At 39.9% G+C, this 18,063-nt stretch overlaps 3 protein-coding genes across 7 annotated transcripts in view; all 3 read right to left on the bottom strand.

Moving 5' to 3' along the window:
• Positions 1-9,494, bottom strand: part of myo5aa (myosin VAa) — a 55,665-nt gene extending 46,171 nt beyond the window's left edge. For 3 of the 4 annotated variants that reach the window (XM_077564913.1, XM_077564910.1, XM_077564914.1), the window contains exon 1: positions 2,839-2,886. In XM_077564913.1, the coding sequence (XP_077421039.1) occupies positions 2,839-2,871 (33 nt within the window). In that variant the 5' untranslated portion in view covers positions 2,872-2,886. Of the gene's footprint in view, positions 1-2,838; positions 2,887-9,243 lie in introns of those variants that run through there. The other variant, XM_077564912.1, reaches the window with a different exon arrangement.
• A 1,452-nt stretch (positions 9,495-10,946) lies between these two features.
• On the bottom strand, positions 10,947-15,697 carry LOC144050882 (cAMP-regulated phosphoprotein 19-like). Of its 2 annotated transcripts, none has more exons than XM_077564542.1 (3): positions 15,472-15,697; positions 13,455-13,579; positions 10,947-12,252 (listed from the first exon to the last, which is right to left on the bottom strand). In XM_077564542.1, the coding sequence occupies exons 1-3, from the start codon at positions 15,509-15,511 to the stop codon at positions 12,079-12,081; spliced, it is 339 nt and encodes a 112-aa protein (XP_077420668.1). In that variant the 5' UTR covers positions 15,512-15,697; the 3' UTR covers positions 10,947-12,078. The 2 variants fall into 2 exon arrangements, with proteins under 2 accessions (XP_077420668.1, XP_077420667.1); XM_077564541.1 differs by having other exon boundaries at positions 13,455-13,577; positions 15,455-15,687.
• An 851-nt stretch (positions 15,698-16,548) lies between these two features.
• The window catches only part of atosa (atos homolog A), a 34,884-nt gene continuing 33,369 nt past the window's right edge, over positions 16,549-18,063 (bottom strand). Inside the window, exon 12 of the mRNA XM_077563574.1 lies at positions 16,549-17,895. Coding sequence (XP_077419700.1) covers positions 17,742-17,895 — 154 coding nt within the window. The 3' untranslated portion in view covers positions 16,549-17,741. The remainder of the gene's footprint in view (positions 17,896-18,063) is intronic.

Below are 18,063 nucleotides of genomic sequence, written 5' to 3' on the forward strand. Positions count from 1 at the left end.
TTAAAAAAATGCCAAGCGTTTACTGTTCCAAACGTTACCATGGCGAACTGAACGGTCAAACTTGGCGAATACTTGGCTTCAGGCTTTAATAGTGAGCTTGTAGAGGTGACATTTAAAAAGATCCGATTATTATTGTAAGCCATCGATTGCCAGTGTCATCACTGAGGGAAAACAAAGCATCCTCAGTGCTTCTTTGGTCCCTGCTACATTTTTTTTTTTTTGCTTCATTTTCTCGTTTCCCCGCAGGGAGCACCACAGCAGCCAGCCTAGCAACCAAAAGGGGCTGGGCTGGGGAGGAAGGATAAATGGAATGGGTGGTGGGGGTGGGGGGGCTAAAAATAGCAGTGCCAGGTTTTGAGCAACATCGCACCTCGTGGAGGCATCGTTGCTACACTAGTTAGCACGTGACTAGATCCTTTCAGTTTCGGATGAGGCGTCAAGCCCAAATCAAGAGGAATTAGGCATCACTGAAGTATGCGGCATCTGAACACACTATGACATCACACAATCCAGTCGGAATTAGACGAGGTGAAGGTTGAAACACGCCGACAGATATTTTGCAGGACAAAAGAGAAGAGCGAGACCAATGTGGCTGGTGTGTATCGGGCGGCATGCATTAGCGACATCACAAATCATTGGCGTACTGAGACTCAGACCGCATTGAACTCACCTTAACACATGTTCATTCAATTCTACGGAGTATCAACAACCAAGACCGTTTACCTTGCATCCATGCTACGCCCTCCAAGGCAATAGGGAGGATAGCATGACGCTAATCCTGGTTTAACTGCGACGAAGGATCAGGAGCTGATTAGGCTATCAAAGGCTTTAAAATGGACTAATCTTATTTCACCCAACCAGACCACCTTTTAATTACCATTACTTTCTCTTCTGTGTGTAAACAATAGTACAGCAGAAACTTTTGACTTTTGTCCCAGAACAGACGAAAACCTGATTGCTTGAGAAGGGAACAATATATTATTACCATCACTAAGATATTCATTTGTCCATCCTTGTCCTCAATAGGGTCACAAGCCAGCTAGAGCCATTCCGAGTTTACCTTTGACAAACAATAATAATTCACATTCACACCTTTGGAGTCTTCAACTAACCGAAGATGCATGTTTCTGGAAAGAGGAAACCAGAGCACCTACTATTTTGCTCCTCTCTAGTGGTTAATTAAGTTAACAAGAAATCTTGCCAGGCTGACGTTGCACAGCTTTTGGAGCATGGCTAGCGAGTATTTCTCAATGTGAAAGAAGAGACATTCCAATTAAAACGGTGCTAAAAGCTCATCAAATCACCTCGAAGATCTCAAGTTCGGACGGCTGAGTCGAGTCTGTTTCCGAAGCTGCCCCGAACGTCTTCCCCGGATGCTCCCGCGAAACTCGCTGAAGTTGGATCATGCCGATGTGAATTTTGTTGTTGTCGCAATGCAAAGTCTAAAAATGTCCTCATTCCAGGAACTGAGGTTTGGAAGTCACATGCATCAGAAGAGTAGTGACTGTGCATAAAGGAAGGGTTGAATCTTTTGGGCGTGGCATTAAACCTCAGTGTTGCTGTGCAAAGTCAATTGACAGATTAAAGGACTTCACCTTGCTAATGCTGATCACTGAGCCTTTCACTCTTCATCAGGCTGACCCGCTGTGACTCCTCTGCACCCGTGCACAGTTGATTACCTCATTAATCATCTCATCAGGCATGGCTTTGATCACCATTTATTGGTTGGTAAATTTATTTGCATTCATTTAATATCTGTACAGATCGAGGCAAAGCTACATAATGATAATTTACTTGATTTTTTTTTTCTTTGTTAGGGTCAACTTGCATCAGGGCCAAGTTCTCGCGAATGGCATCGCAGTGAAAAGAGCTTACTTTGTTTTTGTGGAGTCACTTGAGAATTGCATGACCGCCCCCTACAGGACTGGAGTGGTACAGTATCGCGCCGGCGTTTCGACTGTAGAATGTAATTAAAACATGCTATCTTTAGAGCAGCTATTTTTGTGAAAGAAGGCTTGCCGCAAATTCCGCAATACTATAAAAAAAAAAAACACATAATCGCTGTCCAATTAAGAGTATCGCCATTCTAAACTACATGACTCATTAACATGAAGCTACTCCCACGATTTGACCAGCATCCAGAACGGAATGTGAAATGCATTCAGTGCACATATTCGAAGTAAAAGCCAAGTCAACGGAGTGGCTGACTGCTGGGGCGTCGTCACATGATGCCACTCATGTGAGAAGCTGCTGTTTTTCTGCTCGGCATGACGTCATGAGGCCGGAACCCACCGCATTAGCGGCCAGAGAGCGGTATCAGGGAAGTCCGCTACCACCCAAAGGTGCAGCTGAACGTGATAACAAGATACTCTGATCTTGGGTTAAGACGCTGTGCCTGGTCTAATCGCATTAAGTGGATCAGTGATGACTGTGCTAACGTCTTGCTATGGCATCTCTCTCCCTTTACTGACCAAATCTATGAGAATTTGAACAGGCATTAACTATGGATAAGTATGTGACCACCAGAACACAAGTTTCAATGGGTGACCATTAGCAACTCCACGAGCTAAAAATAAGTATCTGAGCACCTGGATGCAAATATCACTCAAAATGCAAACGTTTACAAGTGGATAATATAGCTGCAAAAATGTATGGAAAATAAACATAAGACCAATAAACTTTTTGCACCAAACTAAGGGTGTGTCCCCATGAGGGCAGTCAAGAAGCACAACACTGACAATAATAATAATAATAATAATAATAAGAGGAAAAAGTTTCTTCATGATCATGATGTTGACTGCTCAATCTCATTTGTTAAAATATTCGGCAAAAACTTACATCGATGAACATATACTCCAGTTCCCGGTTCATGTTGTCGGGCGAGCTTCTAGCTCATGCTTCTCTGGATGCTTCCAACCAGTAAAATCCAACTCACGAACACATTACGGGATGGAAGCTTCCCATAGTATCGGCAAACACGAGCAGACTAGACAGACGCTCCGGAAGACTTTCTGGTCCTGTGACGCGCTTAAGTGGTGCTCCCGGCTGTCCGTCACACTTCCCGTCCTCCTTCCTGGATCACATGAGTCTCCGGCGAGGGAGAAAACAAGGCTTTCCCACAAACCCGCCGTCGCCGTCGCATTTGTTGCTCAGGGAACTTTTCATTTATGGATTGATTTAAATTTCCCCTTTACAAAAATGATGCTAACAATCGGAACTTTTTATTTTGAAAAATTAGAAAAAAATATGTATGTGTTATGTTGGAATTAGGAAATTATGTTGACATTTTAGAAATCCTTATTTACAGTAGAAAACTTTAGGGAACTATTTACTTGCTTAATTTTTTATTTTGCAAATTTTGTTATAATTATTAAAAAATCTAAATCAAAAGAAAAAGTTTATTATTATTATTTTGGGATTTCTTTATGACGCTAATATTTTCTCTTTTATTGCAAATGAACATTAGCTTGAAATTTCAGTTATCGGCCTGCTTGACTACTAATAATCGGTATCGGCCTTGAAAAACTCATATCGGTCTATCACTAGATATCATGCAAGTCACAGTGTGAATGCTCATTCGTCTAATATGTGTCCTGCGATTTACCCCAGTATGAGCTGGAATAGACTCCAGTAACTAAGGACAATAATAAGAACACACCCTATACAAAATAAATGGACTGTCTGACAAGCAACCACATCAGCAGTCAAAAACATGGATTTAAAAAAAATCATCTTGCAGCTTTTATCAAGATCATCTTCAATTTGAGAATAAAGCTGTTTTTTATACTCCAAATACTGCTGCAGCTTCGACCTTTTGCGCTACACTGACAGTAACACCCTCAAGGTGTCAACCGGCACGAGGTTTGTACAGAAAAGTTCAATTGACTGAGTGACTGCGATTGTATTTAAAAGTGAAATTGGTGTTTATTACCGTGGAAAACATGACTCATCGTGACTCATCCCTCAAACTTCTTCAAAGGTCCCTTCGATTTTCTTTTGGCACCGGAGCAACTATAGATTGTTTCTTGTCCTGAAGAACTACAGGTGCTGGGAATCTCCCATCACCAAACAATTCAATTTTTGCGATCTTTATCCAAATACTTTCCACTAATTATTCTCCCTGTTTTTGTCATTTCCTCATATTTGTAGATTTTAAAAATTCATCAAGAAAGAAAAACAAATTTTAGGTGAGAACAAGCAAACTTTTAGTAGAAGATTATTCCTGTAAGGCATTCGTTCTATTTAATCCCTGCTGACTCCCAGACCCCCATGCGCAGTTTAGTATGCCCACCAAAAATGTCACCTGTGACCCCTGTATGACCCGGGACGGGTATAACTTCAGCTGTCACTGGAGGTTCATTTCCTACAGAACCAAAGTTACATCACACATAACGATGGTTTTATCTCCCATGTTCTCAGGTGGCATAATATTATTCATATATAGACTCCCACAAAAAAAATAAAAAATAAATAAAGATAGGAAAACAGAGTTGGAAAAAAAAAAGGTGGTGTGCTGAGTTTCCAGCTGTGAGTCATCTTAATGCAGCGCTGCATTTCTTCATTCAGTAAGATTATCCTCCTTCTGCTTCTCTTCACAACATTTTCACAACCTTTTAAGACTTTCACTTCCGGTTTTAGTCTGTTCATCTGACAACGTCCTAGAAAGACGCACATCATTTCCACAAAATGCTGATTGTGCAGAATTATTGTTGGGGAAAAAAAAAAGGAACTCACTCATTTCATTTTTATGCAGCTCTCGACAGGATGATATGGTGTACCAATAAACATTTTAGGTTATCAGTTTTTTTTTCTTCACATTTTAATTATCATTGACCATTGAAGACGTGAACTGTAGAAGACAGATAATAGGACATGACTCAGTCAGCCAAGACATCAGACACGTTATGTTGCTATGAAACATGCCGGAAGGCAGACCAGTCGTTTAGGTTTTTTCTAAAAAATAATAATAATAAGAAGAAGAAGAAACAAACACAAAAAAATAAGCAAACTTACTGGGTCAAACATGCCCAAGTAGATGAAAAAATTACTTGCACCGTCTTAAATTTCAGGGACAATCTGGAGCCCCAAGTATCAATCTCAAAAATTGCAACAAGCTTGCTAAAAATGTTGATTTTCCTTGTGTAGATTTTCAGTCATCCAGGTCATGTTAATTTCCAAAGGTTGAATCAAGGGAACTGGACTCTTTTTGTTTGTTGAGTTTTTTCTTCTTCCATGTTTTCATTTTTTTCCTTTGTTTTTTTTACGTCTTATGCAATTAACTCATTCACTGCCATTGACGGGTATGGACGTCAAAAATTCATTTGAACTATTTCTAGTAGTTTCACATGTTTTTCCATTTTTGTTAACAAGAGTATGAAAACCAAGAAAAAAATGTATTGTACATTTAGAACAGATATAAAATTTGTGATTAATCTTGAGTTAACTAGTAAAGTCATGTGATTAATTACAATTTTAAAAAATTAATCGCCTGATGCCCCTAATAAAAAAGAAAAGGAAAGATTATTAAAAATTAGGAGTGTCAGATGATTACATTTCTAATTGTAATTAATCGCATGACTTAAATAGTTACCTCACGATTAATCACAAATTTTATATCCATTCTAATTGTACAATAAAAAAATTCTAGGTTGTCACACTCATGGTGACAAAAGTGGAAAAAAAAAGTGAAACTAATAGAAATAGTTCAAATGAATTTTTGACGTCAATAGCCGTCAATGGCAGCGAATGAGTTAAGCCATAAGGCTAACAGTTTGTTAATATTTGTGTAAAGTGTATTGTTTATCTGAATTTTTTTTTTGTTTCTTTACATGTTTTTCTAATACTTAAGTGTTCTTTTCAGTTTTTTTTTTTTTTAGTAATACTGAGAATTATTGCTTTGGCTCTTCTTGTTAATATTCCATTTTTTTAGTTGTGTCAATCCCTTTAGCATCATAATATTAACTAATCATTTGATCGGATCAATAATTGGATCACTAGATTAGATGGCTGATGTCTTTTCACATGCCATTTTTTTCTTCCCCCATTTTGGTCCTAAAAGGTTATTTTATAATTGTACTACGGTATCACTTAGTTCTTGGATGGGCAGGTGTGCCTAATGAAGTGTCAGGCGGCTTCTGGTGTTCTTCAACGGCGTCACATCAAACACACGCGCACATAAATTGGAGCAGACTGGTGAAGTGTGTGCATGCTAGCCACACATCTAACACACTCAATAAGCCTCTCTAGAAGTCAGACTCACACAAACACACAATGTGCAGAGTGTATTCCGCCTCGTGTTGGCAAAAGTAAACGACAGAGCGGTGTTTGACATCAGACACACACACAGCGATTGAAAAGCCCCACAAACACTGAACGCTGTGTTTGCAGCCCCGCTAATGCAGTCATTTAGCTACTCTTGAAAAAGCCGCCGCGGTTAATTTGGTGAGCAGGGGAACAAAGTGCTGTATTCTTATACATTTTTTCTTATTCTGCATTTATTTGTAACTGTAGCTAAATAGTAAATTGCAGCAAGAACTAGAGACAACTGACAATTACACAAAAAGACAAAACAGGATTTGGTCTATACATATTAGGGGTGGGGGCATCCCCAGGATTATGTCATCAATAGGACACTTTCCTTTGTTGTTAAAGTGCTCCTTACGGCTAACTTTTTTTCCAGCTGTTCAAAGCGATGTCCAATCAAAATACAAAAAAACTAATCATTGCGTATTTGGCAGTGGCAACACAAGCCAAAATGCTCAAAAGAGGATGAAAAAGTTTAAGAAAAAAATGCACACAAAAAGTACACAAATATCAAACAAAAACCCAAATTTTAGAAGAAACATACAAAAAACAAAATTCTTAAAAAAATATCAATCAATATTAGAGAATAAATTACCAAAACATGGGGGGGGGGGGAATCCCAAAATATTAAACAAACTACACAAATACTGGACAAAAATAACTAATCAGGGAAAAAAATGAACTATTGTTTGACAATTCAAAACAATCCCAATGTGTCTTAACATCATGTCTGTGGCATTTCTTCAAAAATACATCAGGGATCAAGAATTATCCGTACATCACACTTCACACACACAGTTTCTTGTGTTGCTGAAAACCGCCTGTTTTAAGGGCTCGACCCCGTCTCATGCAAGTGAGCTACCCCTCATCCCGCCCCATTTACTTCTTGGCCAATGGCGAGTATGGTTTTCTGCAGCAAAACATGACGACAGCCGTCAAAGCAGGGGGATGGGTGACTAAGCCAAACACATACGAGCGCGCACACATACGCACACGCGCAAATAACACAGACAGAGATGAGCACACACTCACACGGTGACATGAAGTCTTGCACAGACACGTACACAAATACACACACACTAGTGACCTTGCATAGCTTGACTGTAATATGCCTCCTCCATAAGGCGCCAGGTCCTCTCTCTCTCTCTCTCTCTATTTAGTCCTCGCCAAAGACGATCACCATCAAGGGTGCTAACACTACAAGGATGCTCAAGTGTCCGGATGCGACGCTTGATCGCAGCATCTCGCCGGTATCCAGACTGCTGCACCCATACAGTACATACTGCTGACAAAACCTTATCGCACGCCCTTTATATGTGATAACTTAAACCTCAGAGATTCTGTGATAAACTGCAGTGCAGCTTTTAAACACAAATTGCTGAAAGACAAATGCAGCTTCTCTCCCACAACCAATGACGGCAGATGTCAAGGCAGGGGGATGGGGCATTCAGCTACACACACACACACACACATACACACACGTACACCCAAATTAACATATATCACATTTTTAGAATGCAAAATCTAGCACAAAAATTCAACAACAAAAAAATAATACAATACACTAATTATAGAATATTAGGATAAACTACTTGAGAAGAATATGAAAAAAGGGAACAACGGAAAAAAAACCCATCAAAACAATATTAACATATTGGGAAAAATTTAAATAGTGTGGGGGCTGCGAAGAAGAAGAAGAAAATTACAATATTGGAAAATTAAAAAATATAAGGACAAAAAATGAAAAACTGTAGGAATAAATTAAACAAATTAAATATTAGTAAAAACAGTCCCCTCCAAAATCAAGACAATATTAAGAAATCTCGAGGAAAAATGTAGGGGGAAAAAATGTACAAAAATAGACAGAATATACACAAATTGAAAAAATATATATTGGACAAAACTGTGCACAACATATTGTATGAAATATGCCCAAATATTAGGTAAAAACATTAGCCTGAAAATAAACAAATATTAAGAAAAAAAACAAAAACATTATGAAACAAGTATAGTGGAAAAAAAATACTCAAATATTGTATTTAAAAAAAAAAGTCGATTAGAATATATATATTCGAATTTACTTTTTTAGATATGACAAAAAAAATACACATTTGGCGGAAATTCTAAATATGATGCAAAAATATTAGATGAAAATATATAAACATTAAAAAACTTTTTGAAAAAAAGAAGAAAAATGCAGTCAAGAATGCAACAGAAAATAACAAATATTGGAAAAACTAAATATTTAGGAAAAATAGGGGGGGGGGGGGATCCATTGACATAATATCGCCATCAAGTGGTCTGCTTTTCATCACATAAAAACAAGCAAAGACAGTCGAGCCGCTCGAATGTGTCAAGGCCTTATTCTCGCTCTCCAACCACAACAGCAAGAAGCGTGCTCAAGTGTTCGGATGGAGCGCTTCGAGCATCATCTCGTCGGTACCCACACAGAGCACACTGCTTAGAAAACCTCACCACCACATTCCCTTTATACGAGATTACGTCAACAATGACGAAGTAAACACTATTAATGGAAGTTACTTATGCATTAAGGTGGAAAAAACCTGCGAGTCGGTGGCGGCAGGCACCGCCTTTGCATCACCCAGCCCATGACGCCACTTCAAGGCCGGCTATGAATGACATATTCAGGATAAACAATCAAGGTGACATCCATTGTGGGTACGTGATTCAAGCTGGTGTCGCGGCTTAACTGAGATTTAACACATTTAAATAAAAGTAAGGTTTTGCTAACTTTGCATTAGCAATGCCTTTAAGGCACCTTCGCCTAGCAACCGATCGATATCAGCACGCACATAAACGCCGCGGTTTCGCCTTAAGGTGACATTTTCATTCATTTTAGCCGCAAATAGCAGATGTTCTGGGGAGAGTCGGCATTCAGCGTAAACCCGGTCCAGCTAGCTTTCGCTTGTCTTTGCTTACCTTTGTGTACAGCTCCGACGCTGCCATGACAGCCGCTACGAGCTCACGCCAATCAGGGCTACAAGTCGGCCGTCTGTCCGTGCTGCATGAGACTCGTGTCTTCTCATCAGGCGGACGAAGTCGCCGTTTGCTGTGCGCGCGCGCTGATGTGGCTCAAACGGTGGTTACGATCAAGCTGAAAAGAAAGCCGGAGTAAAGCTACTGAGGGTCGGCTACCTCACTTTGCATTCTGGGTATGATAGATGAAATGAATCAGCTCACCCCAAAAAAAAGCAATGGAGGAGATTGTCCCATGGGGAAACAGCGACACTGGGTGGTGGCGGCTTGAACTACAAATCAGAAAAACGGCAACTACAGTGGCGCAAACGTTCCGTGACCACCCGAGTCACTGAAAACACTCGTGCCCCAAATCATCTCTCCCAATTGATAAAAATGGAAATACAATTAATCCGTTGAAAAAAAACCCACTGTAGCCTACAGTATTATTGTACTTTAAACCAATTATAACATCAATCAACAGGGCGTTGGCAAGTTTGTGACAAGGAGTAAAAACAACACTCCGGAAATAAGCGCTCCTCAATAAACATTAAAATGGTTTTCAGTCTTAAACTCATATTTGTAGCTCTCACTCTCATTAATAATGCTTTTATATATAGGTAGGGCCAGTCGCATATTTGGGAGCCACGATTGTCAAGTTTGTGACAAGGAGTAAAAACAACACTCCGGAAATAAGCGCTCCTCAATAAACATTAAAATGGTTTTCAGTCTTAAACTCATATTTGTAGCTCTCACTGTCATTAATAATGCTTTTATATATAGGTAGGGCCAGTCGCATATTTGGGAGCCACGATTGACTCACATTATAATTGAAAGATCACATTGATTTTATTTGTAAAAAAAATAAATAAAAGACCAAAGAATATATTCTGTGCTGTTTGTATTTTGTCCAGTGAATTACATGACGGTGCTGCTGTTTTAAATGCAAAGCAAATTTCTTATCTTGTATTGATAAGTATATACTGTAGTAGTATTTTTTTTAACAGTTAGTGCACCATGATTTGATTTCCTACTTGCCTCAATATTAACGCTATATTCCTTCTGCTTTGCGTGCCTTGGCCACCGGATGGTAGTATAATACCCATAAAGAACAATTTTACAACCAAGTGCAGTGAAATATTTAGTTTTTTCGCAGATGCTATTAAAATATGCATTGAGGGGGAAAAATAACCTAAAAAAAATCCCCCCCCCCCCATGATTAAACCAAAATGAAATAGCCTTCAAAAATGTTCAAAATGAGCAAAGTTTGTCACCTGAGCAGAGATACGATTGGAACTAATTTGATTCTGATCCTGCATGCATGAATCTAAATTTCATCTAAAACTGACATTTCTCAATAAATATAATATACGTTACGTTTATAGAATGTGGAAGGAAGCAGGAGCATCTTAACTCCCGAGACTTAAGTCAGTATAGCACCAACCACTCTAAACAAAGACTTGCTTTACTTTACAGCAACATTTATATGCAGAATATTGAGTTTGACCAATGGGTTACAGAACGTGAGCATCTCCAGAACTGATCCCTGGAGGTCTCCTATATTCAATCAGTAATATCATGTTAACTTCTGGTATTTTATGACCTACAAAGTAGCAGAATTGAGCGAGTAAGGTGGGTGGGGGAGAGAACAATGCAGCCATTACACATTTGTGCAAAACTATTTTATTTACATAACAAAATGGCACAAATTAACAGGAGGGCGGCCATATACATGCACAGCTGAGACAGATCAGATACTAGGTGGGGTTTAGCACAATTTGAAGGTAAACATCATCTACAAGGATCCTAATGAAGCAATAAGTGTGGAAGAGTGTTTCATATTAGCGCAAAGCTACTTCCTTCCTACATTCAGATAAGTGGGAAGGAACATTTTTGAGCTAAAAGGGACTATGTTGCAAGATGCATCTCTTAATCATCACGCTCAAGGCGACGTTCCTGCTCCCGGGGGGCTTCTTGAATACAATATCTAGCATCCTTAGCCATGACTTTTGCCTGTGGATTATTAGACCTTCGTGCAATTAATGTACTATTCCACCAATTTTGGAGGGAACCTAACAATTCTGAAAAGTCACCGATTTATGCACGCGTGTATCCTGGTGAAGATGTGTTTTCTAAGGTCAACAGCAGCAGTCCCCCCCCCCCCCCGCCCCAGATCTCAATATTTATTCAAATAAAAACACATGATTAAATATAAAATTCACTATTACGCTGAATGTAGTTATGATTCCTGAAAGCTCTGCGCTCATCTCTTCAACAAGCAGGTCACATGTTGGGATCATCTTTTTCTTTTCAAAAGACTATTTTTCCTGTTGGGTGCATGTGACAAAGCAGTTTTGATGTCTTCATTGAGCAAACAATGATCGGGATCTGGAAAGGAAGTAGATTTCTAAGTTGGGGTCTAAACCCTGCATGAAGGGAAAAACTGAACCATAATACAAATTGGATGTAAAATGCTAAAAGGCTGATGTCTGCCTCCGTGCCCAACAAAACGAAATGCATTATATACACAAACATACTTGGAGCATTTTGCTCTCGTTGACGCCTTTCAGTGTATCTTACATGAGAAGAATAAGAGTCAAATGGAAACATACATGGCAAGGAAGAGAGAGGCAATGAGGTTGGGATACAAGCAGCCAGTGGAGTCTGAGGAAGGTCAAGAGAATTTGAAAAGGTAGCAAGGCATTTCCTGCTGAGTGGCTAAACAGGTAGTCCTGTGTGAGGGGGTGGGAGAGGTAATATTACAAGCTCTTGAGTAGAGGGGGGTGCAGCAGGGCGCCATCAGCCTGCCAGTTTACTGGCTACCAGGGAGGGTTTCCTCTGGGGCAGGTCCTGGGGTGTGGGGATGTGGTCCCCCGTGATCTCCGTCTTCTCGGGTGCCGCCGCTGTCGGCAGCTGCTTGTTCTTTATCTTGGCTTTGGCCATATTGTAGTCGCCTGAATCAAAGTACTTTTGCTGGAAAACAGGAGGGACACAAGAATCAGCAAACGCGGCAATTCAAGCTTTAGGCTTTAACTCTGTTAAAGTCACACTAAAGAAAAGCGGGAAAAAAAGAGATTGAAATTTTCATTTTATGAGACAAAAGTAAATATTTTCAGATTAAAAAAAAAATCAAGAAAAAAAACTGTACATTTTAGGTAGTCGTATATCTAAGTCTTATTTTTTTTTTAAAGTGTATTTTCTAAATTAAAGTCATTACTAAAATAAAGTGTGTCGTCTGGGCTAGGCTGGCCAGCAATTAACTGGTTTTACGATTTACCGTGGTTTTTAAACATCAGGATTAAATAACCGCAGCCGTTCAACAACACCGGTTATTTACGCTCGCGTGCGGTGCAAAATAAGGTAGTTCATAGCTCTTCTGTTTCCACACGGCCTATTTAGCGGGCGCACAACAACATAGGGCTCAGCTTTGAATGCCGCCTGGGGAGAGTTGCATACCCGCCGGTTTAAAGGCTGTGGACTAACATTTCACCTGTAAGTATGGTTGAAATGGAAAAAAAAGATGATTTTTTTTTTAAGGATGAAAGAAATCAAGGGTACACAATGTCCACTTGTTATACATAATAAAAAATATATATTTTCAGTTAATTATTGTTGTTAAAAATGAAAAATTTCAAAGAATGCTGATGAGATTTTTTTATGTCTAAAAGAATAACCGTAAAACCGCGTTTTTTTCTCAGACAATAATCGTACACCAAAATCTTAAACCGTTGCACATAGTCTGGGTAGGACTCCATGGAAGAAGGGATCTTGAATCTCAAAGGTAATTGCTGGAAAATTAAGGATAAATAAAAAATAAATCATTTTTTTTAAACTTATTTGAGAAAAAATGTTGTATCTAAGACCAAAAAAAATCTCCATAGTAGTTATTTTCAAGACCCAAGCCAAATTACAAGAATAAAGTGACAAAAGTCATAATTCCCAGATAAAAAGTTGTATATTTTCTTTCCATTCTGGAGCACATGAAATTTGTCACCGGACTTTAGGGACTAACCAAAACCAAGCCATAAGAAGTACTTGCGAAGACGAACTAAAAAACATCTGACAGACTGGCCCAAAAATAATATGAAACATTACGTTAGTTTAGCTTAACAAGTTGAAGTAATAAAATTTGAAATTCAAAGAGATACTTTAAAAAAATATATTAATTTTTTTACCCCCTTCTGAAGGCGTTTCCGAAGCAGATCGGAGCCCCCAGGTTTATTCCCCAAGTTTGGGTATCTGGCCTTCAGCTTGGCCTCCTCCGCTTTCTCTGGATTGATCATTTTGTCTTGAACCTCCTGAAAGACAAAAAAAAAAAAAAATCAACCAAATGAAGGACCATAACTAAAAAAAAAAAAAAAAAAACTCCTCACTTGCCAGTCACGCTAACGCTGCTAAGTCAACCCTGGAGAACTCACCTACTTCCAAGTTTTACTATACAACGGAACGAAAAATACCAGTCGGTAAAAACTCCCATATTCGCATACTTTTGTGCTTTTTCTGCAGCTTCTGGCAAACAGCTTAAGTGCCAGAGAGGAAGGTTATAATAACACCCTAAAAGAAGGTAAACAAAACTCTAGCATACGTTTAAAAGAGTGAATTAGAGTGCTGAATGGCAGCGGCCTCCAAACCACTGAGCAGCGCGGACCGGTACCGGTTCATGGCCTGTTTGGTACCAGGCCGCTCAGAGACTGAACCAAAATAATTCATTTATCAACAGAGGCTCAAAGAAGTTTGATTTTGAAAATACGGTGCAGTCGCCTGTGCCGCTGTCAACCCGCTCTCAAGTCACGTGCTGATGTATGTACAAAAGTAAGGACACAACCTATCCAAAAGAGTACAAACAAATATCCTCTTCCAAACGGACAAATGATAAGACAGAAGAACCTACAACTTTTGAGAAACCTGCTTTGTATAACGTGGGGACAAACTCAAATGAAGCCTTAAAAAATTGACAAAAATGGTTCAATTTCCAACATCCTATTGTTGTGTGGTGGGATTTTCAAAGGGTTTCCGCCACCAGCGCTTTAGTGCCATCCGGCGTTCGCACTCAAGTTTCCCCATCAATAAACATGATTTGGCGCACGTTGTCCGTCATCCACCCCACGCAACCATAAATACGATTCGCCGCTCATTATTCGCAAACCCCCCCAAACCAGCCTCCACCACGATTCGGGGCATGTCGGATATCGTCCATACCACCCCCGTTGACAAATCTTTTCCTGGCCAGAATTTTGTTCCCAGTCCATCACTGACCACAGTGACCACCAGGCTTATCAAGTTTTCTGGGGGAAACCCTGTACAATGACAACCAAAACAAAATTACGGAGCAGGGTTAAGTGTAAAATACCCAAGAAGACCTCCACACATGATTCAAATACAGAGCTTGCTAAAGAGCTGATGATTATTTGAATGAAGAGGGAAACATATAAAGCATGCATGATAAGGGACCCTCAAGGACCGGTGTTGGACACCCCAGATTCAAAATATTAACATGGGCAAGTACACATGTTCTTATGGGGGAGGTCTATTTAATATTCGTGAATGTCTTGGTAACTTACCCTCGTAAAAAAATGTGAACTAATGCATCACATTTGAATGGGTGATAGCAAAAGACCAACGTGAGGGCAAGAGACGTATGCTCGACAATATGCCTTAGCACTCGTAAAACCCAGTTGATGTTGACATGCAGGAGGCTATCGAACATTAAAGGTGCTGTCACACGCCCCAATGGTGTAGGTTAAAAGTGTCGGTGCCGGTTCGTTTGAAAGACGTCTACGGGTATACCAACTAACGAAGGTTTGAGTGAAAGTAAATATAATTTCTAGGCCATGGTTGCCTGTGCACAGGCGGGACCATATTAGCTGTGAAGCTAACGGGATTTTCCCCCTTTTTTTCCAGAATGTCATGACAGCTGGTTAGCTTGCTAACATTAGTTCGCGTTGGTCCTCCACAAACCACACCGAACATGTATTATTCTCTCCAGGACAACAAGTCCGCAGACATCAATACATTATACAGCTAATACATTAATACTAAAAATGTACTATGACGGTATGTTAATAATAAACTGGCTAACGTTAGCGTGAAGCTAGCATTCGTAGCAAAGTCAACCGCCCTCCCGCCTATTTCCCTCCTACACTAACGGGTCGTCATAAACGGCCACTTCAGATACCTGCTCCTCCACTAGCGGCTCCTCGGACGCAGGGACGTCTTCGTTTCCGTCCGACATTGGTCAACGTTCGTGTTGCCTTCAAGGAAAAGGCCGCTGAAAAGTGTTGCCGAGTGGTCCTTCTGACAGTGCGTGAGTGAGCGGTCGCCGGGATCCCGCTGCTGTCTGGCAGTACTGCCTGGCGCTCATGAGGAACGCGCGCGCTCCCGCAGCTGGCACTACGTCACTGATGGAGACACCGTGCGGCGTCCCCGGCGTGCGCGCTCACGTCTTTGTCTCTCGCCAGTGTAAAAAAAAGAAAAGAGTTGCTTAACGTGCGGATCAGCTGTTAAGCGCATGCGTGCTGGCTTGTGACCAAGAATAAGACAATCTTTCTATTTTTTATTGTATTTTATTCTCTTTTTGAGAAAGCTCAAGTATAGTTCATTCGGTAATCTTACCGATTCGACGGTATTTTTATATTAAACAGCCCCAAAAAAAGAATACATATCAGGTCTGGCTATTTTTTGTATTGCAGTGATATACGAAATGTGACAAAAAATACTGCATATAGATATATAAAATAACAGGCCTGGTGTCACAAAAGACGTAAAGTTAAAAAAATACGCGCTTTCCACTGAAAAAGTAGTAGAAGTAGTTCCCCTGAAAACTAACGCACTTTCCCAACCATCTATGCCGCGCTTTCTTCATATGCTCCAGGAAAGATTCTTCCCAGATCTCTGCAGCTCCGTCATCACAGACATCCACTTTGCCAGTCCTTGAATATTTCTCACACACACACACACACCTATTAACTTTATTAAATAAAACAAAAAAAAAAATATATATATATATATATATATATATATATATTTATATATGCACGCCTCTGTAAATTGTTGGCCACGTTGGCTACTGTTCAAAAATCTGCAGGACACATGGAAGTTTTAGATTTTGCTTTTAGTCATAAAATGATTGTTAGGCTATAAGCTAACACATGTGTCCAGAAATTATGTATTAAGTGTTGTAGTTTAAAATGTTGAAAATGTGAAGTTATAATCACTTCTATCAGCCTTATAAATCCTGTAGAAAAAAATGAGGCAGAACACATTTAAAGATTGCTTTAGAAGATAGATATATTTTTCAGATTTGAATATTAATGTCAAAAATACTATGATATACAGTTTACACTAAATCATCTTGGCATGACAGACATCACAAATAGAAACTGAAATATTAATTTAAATATTAAATAAACAGGATGGTTAGATAAACTGAAAGTAAACACTTAACTAAGGTTACTCTTTCTCTATTGCAACACTTCCAACAAAATGGTTTTTGTAACAGTACAAAAAGAAATATGACAATTATTTTTCGCCTTTTTTTCCAGTTTGGACATGGGGGAAAAAAACAAATCCACAGTGCATTTCTTGATGATTTCTGATGATCAGTTCACTTTAATTCAGTGCGATTGCGTGGTCGACGTCTTCAGTGGTCCTTTTGTTTGTTTCTTGAGGTGGGGGGGGGATGACGGGAAGGCGCTCCGCTGCAACCCACTTCCTCTTCATTACATGACACGGCCGATGCTGCTCCAAGGTCAGGCATCATTAGCCTCTTTTACTCACAGACCCCGCAAAATTGCTGTCAGTGTCGTAACAGAAGATACAGCACCTAACTTTCTTTTGACAGAAAATCCAGTGGGAAATTAAATAAAAGGCCGAACAATATTGTCTCATACAGGTAGTGTAAAAGGGGCTACTGATTCCAAAGTAAGCTTAATTTACCTTCCAACAAGCCGCAAGTCAACAAGCTAAGTTTTTTTCTCATTCAAAAGGCCATGTATTGCATTTGTCAAGTAACTGAGATTGAACGCATATTCATTATGTCACAATGAGGTCCAAATCAACAATCTTGTTTGGGGACAGGTGCACAAGCTGTGCAGAATTAATGAGTCCAACTGGTCCTCTGGACAATCATTGGTCTCAACTCTCTTGCCAGACGCAGGAGTGGGCGTGGATACACAAACATCAAGAATTACCTTTTAAATATTGTAAGGCATTTTCTAGCAGGACCACAAAACCCTGCGCACTCCAGCTGTGAGTCACAACAAAGTTCATGCACGTCAACAGAGAATTCCATTCTATATAGCGTCCCACACTGGGGTGCACTCCATCATCTGCTGTCCTTCAATCTCTCTTCCAATACAATTCAGGCTGACACAATGACTCATGGCTGGCATGGAGGTGCGGCTATGGCCTGCCAGTTGGAGAAGGGAAAAAGGGGGGGGGGGGTGCAGGGATTTAGTCGAGCGTCAGCAGCGGGGCGAGAACGGCGGGTCGATGGGGGATTCGCTGAACGACTGTAGCTCGTAGGCAGCACCGCTGTCCACCTCCATGGACTTCCTAGAAAACAGCAGACGGATGTCCCTGTGGAGGTAGATCTTCCCAGACTTTGAGCTCTGGAACCTAGTGGGCAAGAAAGAAAAGATGACATCATTCATGTTCACCACATATCGATATCAAGTTGTCATGGTAACAAAAGCTGTATTCCCCATTTGTATGTGGTTTGAACTGGGAGTAGACAAGTGCATATAAAGTATGCTGTAATTCTTTATCTTTTGTAAAGTACATGCC

Source organism: Vanacampus margaritifer, chromosome 4 (genome assembly GCF_051991255.1).
Source record: "Vanacampus margaritifer isolate UIUO_Vmar chromosome 4, RoL_Vmar_1.0, whole genome shotgun sequence".
NCBI classification, from domain to species: domain Eukaryota; kingdom Metazoa; phylum Chordata; class Actinopteri; order Syngnathiformes; family Syngnathidae; genus Vanacampus; species Vanacampus margaritifer.

What these genes read in the sequence shown, in the direction of transcription:
- LOC144050882 (XM_077564541.1), bottom strand. Translation starts at nt 15,511, where the DNA reads ATGTCGGACGGAAACGAAGACGTCCCTGCGTCCGAGGAGCCGCTAGTG. An exon ending in AGCCGCTAGTGGAGGAGCAG is followed by an intron (nt 13,578 to 15,454) that starts GTATCTGAAGTG and finishes TTTGTCTTTCAG; the next exon opens with GAGGTTCAAGACAAAATGAT. An exon ending in GGAAACGCCTTCAGAAGGGG is followed by an intron (nt 12,253 to 13,454) that starts GTAAAAAAATTA and finishes CCTGTTTTCCAG; the next exon opens with CAAAAGTACTTTGATTCAGG.